Below are 6524 nucleotides of genomic sequence, written 5' to 3' on the forward strand. Positions count from 1 at the left end.
CTATTTTTTTAGCCACACCAGTAGCTAGATTTTGAGCTTAGTAAAATCGAATTTCAATGTGAAAAAAGAGAAATTAAGTTGCCACCGGTGATAATGTCGACCACCAAAACAATCATTCTTTATGTCAAATTATTTAATATGATAAAGGAGGTTATGATTAGAATGTTTTTTAACTTGAAAACACTTAAAAAAGATTTTTTTAGTAAAAAAATGAATCCTATTTTTTTAGCCTCACCAGTAGCTAGATTTTGAGCTTAGTAAACGACACATCATTTTTATCTTGAGTCATCCTCCCCATTAAACTTGAAAAAAATAAAAGATTTATGTGCAGGTTGTAGTTTTATAGGCCAAGCATGGGGGCCAATTCTTTTCTTTTTTAAAAAAATGATTTTTTAAATTGATGCCTTATTTTTTATGAATTTTTAAAAATAATTTTTTGGTATATAGTTTAATTAATACCTATTTTCTATTATTTGTTTTGCTTATTTAGTCTTTTTTTAGATTGCGATTATTTTTTAATGATAGTAAATGCATTTAATTTTTAAAGAGGTTGATATGATTTATATGTGAGTTTTATTTTTTTAAAAAAATAATATAGATTGAATTTTTTAAAAAAATGATTTTTTATAAGATTTTTAATGGGTAATCTTGCATGGTATTTTTTTAATTTCATTTTATTCATGCAATTTAAAAAGTTAACAATGATTGAAATTTTTTTGTCCTTTTTTTTAATTTCGTCATTTGACATTATTTTTTAGATTTTTGTGTTATTGTCTTATATTTTTATTATATTATTAAATTAATCAAGATTTAACCTAGTTATCAAATTTCTCTTACTTCTTTAAAAATATAACTATATCGTGAACTTTTTTTTTCTGGTAAAAAAAATTGGATCTTAGATGTTTTATGAATAGTGTACAAATAAAATTATTGAGATGTTTTATAAATATTGTACAAATATATTTTATAATATTGGAAAGCTGTCCATTTTTTGTATTGAATTGTTATTGTTTTTTACTCTATTTATTTGTTATCAATAGTTTATTTTCTAATCATGTTATTAAATTAATCAAGTTTATTAATTTCATCTAATTTAACGACTAGAATCTTAGATTTTTTCTCTTTTTGAAAAATATTTAAATTGTTTTGATATCTTTTTTATAATAAGAAAAAATAAATAGACTAATAACATAACTCCAGTCACCAAGCTAGTTTGTATCTGAATACTTTAAACTTATATTTTTTTAGAAACGCAAGATATCCTACATCAGCTTGCATGTACTATATTAAATCCTTACAGCTCAAAACTAGTTTTTATATATGGTTAAGCCCCGTAACCCGTGTGCCCAAGATATTTGGTGCCAGTGAAATTCAAAATTTAAAACATGATTGGGGCATTTTAACAAACCAATCACCTGACTAGGATTTTTTATTTATTTTTTTGAATGTGAAGTTAAAGGAAGGAATGTGATGCAAGAACTAAAACAAACCTAATCAGGAGATGTAAGCTGGACCCAAGCATACCTTAGGGCCCCCGATTGATCAATCACTCTTTGATGACTTTCGTGTCTAATTGCCCAACTGTTAAGCAACGATGTTGAGAACACTCATGCATTCACCTACACAAGCAATTACGGCTGTGTTTGCTACGAGGGATGGATTGGATAAAGTGAAAAGATGAAGATGAGAGAATCAGTTCACCCACATGAAAGCATTCAAAATTACAAAGTAAATCTGAAATGTGTGACTTAGATTCTGAATTTATTTTCTAGATAGTATTAGTTTGAGTGCTATAAATTTTAAAATAATTAAAAATTTATTTAATTGTTAATTTTAGAAGATTAGTTCAGATATGTATAAGGTAATCTGGATAGCATAGTTAAAAAAAAAAATATTACAAAGCAATGAAAGGATATGATATTAGTTGGTCCATCTAAATTTGTAGGATTGAAAATTATAAACGAAGTCGGATGAGAAGGTCCATCCAATCCCTCCTTAATTCCTTGTCCTTAATGTCATATGATTGGATAAACCCAATCCCTCCCTTTTTACTCATCCTTCCTCCTACTAGCTTGTAATTTCTGGATAATAATTTCTAATAAAAACCTGTTTATTTTTTTTGTTTTAAAAAATTGAATTTTTTTAAATTAATTTTATTTTCATCATTTTCATATTGTGTGTTTGTGTGTTTTGATGTAGTAATATCAAAAATAAATTTGAAAACTATGTTTTATCTACATAGTTTTCCAATCTTCTATATAATCATCACCCACATATTATCCGGACACCATAAAACCAACAAGAATGGACACTGGAATTTTCCCTCTCCATTTTACCATCAAAAATAAAATTAGTTGCATCTTACAAAATACACTCTTTTTTATTCATTTCTATTTTTAAATAACAAATGTATAGGAATGTAAACCTACGTAAGTCATGAAATCATATTTCACATATATCTCAATATAATTACTCATGTTAAGCTAAACCTTGCGTCCTGCTCTTGGAAGAGTCCAAAGATGAATTAGAACACTGGAGGCATAACAAAGAAACAGCAGCGGTGACAGAAAAAATTCATGATGCTGTAGAATAATCAATAATAGGCTATCAATATCACAATGATTATGAATTCTCAGAAAGGAGACACAGCATACCATAGAACAAAATTCAGGCTTTTGGATTCTGATCCTGAAACCCAACATGGGAGGTTACTTCGCCCCAGGATGCCATTTTATGCTGCATCCAACACTGTTTGGCAACAAGAATCCATCACTTTGGGCATCTTATTACAGAAAGAGAACTTAAAGACATCTAGGAAAGAAGAAAAACAAGATGCCATATACCTGGGTTTCTGAACTGGTGATACTGGCTGGCCACTAAGAACAGAGTCAATTGCAAGACTTAAGTCCCTGAACCAAATTATTAACAAGTGATTCAAAACATAAATACCTTTATCTTCTTTGAAATTGCAAGATTACATAACATCAGTTCAAATGGAATTTGTAACAAAAAAAAGCCAACCTTCCAGTGATAGGCACATTATTACTGGGTCTGGAATCATCATACAGGCCATGATACACCAGCTCAAATGGTCTCCGTCCATCCTATGGAATTAAATTAATTTAGTACCACTCTTGCGTGCACTGTGATGTTGGGTGCTTATGGCTCAATTCACAATGATATGACATTCCTGAATAGAAAGTTACGTTTTAAGGGTGTTGAGTGGTAGAGAAAAACAAGAGCATGTAATCATGTGACATGCTTGAAATGCCCACGTAAAGCAATTACTGAAGGTTGTGAGTACCTTTTTAAATAGGAAGAACTCTGGTGTACAAACTGCTCCAAAGTCTCGAGCTACTTCTTGCGACTGCAGTCAAGCAATTTCAACCCAGATAAGTAATATATTTGTTCCAAAACAATAAAATAAGCTACATGTTTAGGGGGTGTTTGAAAGTTTGATAGTGGTTGCTTTTCGAAATGTTTTTTGCTCGAAAATACATCAACATAATGTTTTTTTATTTTTTAAAAATCATTTTTTATATTAACACATTAAATCGATCCAAAAACAAAAAACAAAATTTAAGCAAAACAAAAATTCAAACTTTTGAAAAACACGGTTTTAACTGTGTTCCCAAACAAACACTTAATTTATAACATAATATTATTGCATCTACATGAATATTAGAATTTCAATCTACCGCATTCTCTCTTTTGTAAGAATATACATCCTTGCATTTGTAACATTCAAAGACTTGTATTTTATTTTATTTTCTCTTTCTTTTTTTCAAAAACCGGAGCCAGTAGTTTATTACTTAGGGATATTCCAAAACTTAATAATGACTAACTCTGTTCAACTATTGACAGAACGTGGAGGCTTTGTAACTCAATCAAAGAAAACAAAAAAAATAACTCAATACCATATCCTATGGGCTGGCTTTCATTCATCATCACCATCCAATTAATTATGATAAATAAATAAAAAAAGAAAAGCTCTGTCACAAATGTCCAATTCACCTCTTGTAATTGTGCGTTCATTTCTTCTTTAGTCTCTCTTGGGAGAAACAAGAGCTGCCTATGAAAATACTATGAAACAATAGCATGCATAGTTGCTGCTGGCTACGTGAAGGAATAAAATCATTTCATGAAAAGTTGTTTTACCTTTTATCCGTTTTAATCTCACTCCTTTCAAACAAACAGGAAATAGAAATAAAAAAAAAAAAACAGAAGTGGAGTAGAAAAACTCAAATAGTGTGGATCAGGTTGAGACAAGCATTAGCATACCTCATCATATAAATAAGGGAAAGGGTAATTAAGTATTTTGGCGTCCTCTGCCATCAAGTCTGGTCCATCCTGTGAAGAACAATTACATGTTGGGTAAATCATACCACAACTTCAACACAGCTCTGATCTGAAAGAATGGGTTTAATTAGGACCTGTGGATGAGTAGCTACTGAGTTTGAAGATATTGCTACAACTGCAAGTCCTTTCTGTAGCAGAACATAAATGGACTTCAATATGGTGTTTCTATAATCATTTGTTAAGTCATGGCATGTTCAATTGGAAATGAAGGAACCACATAAGAAGGAAATGGATTCAACTACCTTCATATAAAAATTTGTGAGCTTCACTATATCCTTCTTCAAGTGTTTAACGAAAGGGCAGTGATTGCAGATAAACATAACCTGCACCACCAAATCCTTATCACACATAAAATAACTGCATATATTTAAGTGAGATGAAACAATATCATTATTTTCTCTTTCAAAGACAATCCAATTTGGGAAATATAAAGAACTGCATGATTACTGAAAATTCATTTGCCAAGTTGGGACAATCAACTAAAGTTAACAGGCCAAGGGTTTCACACCCAAAACTCTAACAGTAGAAAGGCCCCCAAATATTACGGTCAAATTCATTCTCTTCTGCATTGTATTAAACTCATACAATTCCAACATCAAACACAAATATCTTGCATGTTTTTAGCCTAAGCAACGTACATTTCCCAGCTATGCTTCACAATGATCAAGATTCTATTCTATAGCCCAGCAGACCAAACTTAACTAGTTTCATCTCAAGCAACCTTCCATACTTTTATCACATTCTTCATGGCTGCAATCACCACTTTTGATCACTAAAATAAAAAAACTAAAATATTTCTTCTAGAATAGTCCAAACCATCAATCTACAAGTAAATATTAAAACTCAAATACAGGCATGCATAAAACATTCAAAAGAAAAAAAAAATTGAATTTTGGCAAATTCTCACTTCTTCAAACCACCGAATAACATTGAATTGCACTTATATAGTTCGCTCCAGCAACCATTGCTAAGATAAAGCAATTAAGCTAACTTTTCCAATAGAAACCACAACATCAACAAAACAAGATTTCATATCTTAAACTTTGTTTTCCTTTCTCTCGATTTTACACATTACAAATTGGACACCTATTCTACATTTATTCATCAGAAAGCAAAACGTTGTGGTTTGCTCAAAATATTGGAGAAACGACTTACCAGTAAAGCAGGATATGGCTCAAAATCTTCAAGTTTCCAAGTTTTCCCAGTGAGAGGCTCTGGCAACTATAGATATTTATATAAATAAAAAGAACGAGTCATTAACAACAAACAGCCCCATAATTATTTGGCATTCCTACGATGAACCAAATTTATAAACATGGATAATACCTCGAAACTGGGAGCTCTAAACCCTAAGGAGACACCTTGTGACTCGGTTCTAGCAGCGCGAACTTGAAGCTTCCTAGCATGTACAGTTTTGTTTATCACGCACTCGCGTTGCAGAGGATTAAGACCCATTTTCGAGGAATAAATCCATTTTGAGGAAACAATACTTGTGGTACTGATATTGGTTTTTGCTAGCGTGCGGGGGAGATGAGAAAATAAGCATGCCCGTGCGCCTCCTGCCATGGACGCCACACTCAGAGCAGTACAAGTGGTAGCCATGGCCGTGGCTGGGTCTCACTGATGATTGAGATTGATGGCGGTGGATTTTCTTCTTCTTTTTTTCTTGACCGTTAATAATGGCGTTTCAGTCTTCTCTGGAAAAGGGTAAAACAGTCATTTAAACTTCGAAAAGGGTGTGATTGTGCTTTGCAGTCGATCACAAAGGGTCATTGCGTTTTTTTCCTTGGGGCTTCGGTGGGTTGATAGAAAGTACGGGCTTTAAGAAAGCCCAAGTTTCTGATAAAGATCCATGACTAGATCCAAATAAAATGTTGTTCGATTTTTTTAAATGTAAAATCTATTTATCAATTTACTTTTTACCCAAAATATTCTTAAAAAAAAAAAAGGCAGAAAATCCTTTAAGAAATAAAAGAAAAGTAAGATAGATACAGGCACGCTGGGCTATTTGTTTTTAATGTCCGAGCCTGTATGGGTGGGCTTCCTCTTTTTTTTTTATCTATTTTATTTTTTATTTAAAAAAATTGATAAATCAAATAAAGTTCACTTAAGGGTTTTAGGGTTGATAGGGTAATTGGATATTAGACTATTATGTATTTTTATTT

At 31.5% G+C, this 6524-nt stretch overlaps 1 protein-coding gene across 3 annotated transcripts; it reads right to left on the reverse strand.

The window, feature by feature from the left end:
- Positions 1–2402: 2402 nt before the first annotated feature.
- LOC105127687 (Thioredoxin superfamily protein) lies at positions 2403–6111 on the reverse strand. 3 transcript variants are annotated; one of them, XR_842683.1, is made up of 10 exons: positions 5686–6111; positions 5515–5580; positions 4602–4682; positions 4434–4487; positions 4282–4350; positions 3305–3367; positions 3022–3104; positions 2844–2909; positions 2655–2748; positions 2403–2425 (listed from the first exon to the last, which is right to left on the reverse strand). XR_842683.1 is itself a non-coding variant. In XM_011029063.1 (9 exons), exons 1-9 carry the CDS (start codon positions 5959–5961, stop codon positions 2709–2711), a joined length of 798 nt encoding a protein of 265 aa, XP_011027365.1. In that variant the 5' UTR covers positions 5962–6111; the 3' UTR covers positions 2413–2708. The 3 variants fall into 3 exon arrangements, 1 of the variants encoding a protein (XP_011027365.1); XR_842682.1 differs by having other exon boundaries at positions 2423–2532; XM_011029063.1 differs by having other exon boundaries at positions 2413–2748.
- Between the last annotated feature and the right edge of the window lie 413 nt (positions 6112–6524).

Source organism: Populus euphratica, unplaced genomic scaffold (genome assembly GCF_000495115.2).
Source record: "Populus euphratica unplaced genomic scaffold, PopEup_1.0 scaffold93.1, whole genome shotgun sequence".
Lineage (NCBI taxonomy): Eukaryota > Viridiplantae > Streptophyta > Magnoliopsida > Malpighiales > Salicaceae > Populus > Populus euphratica.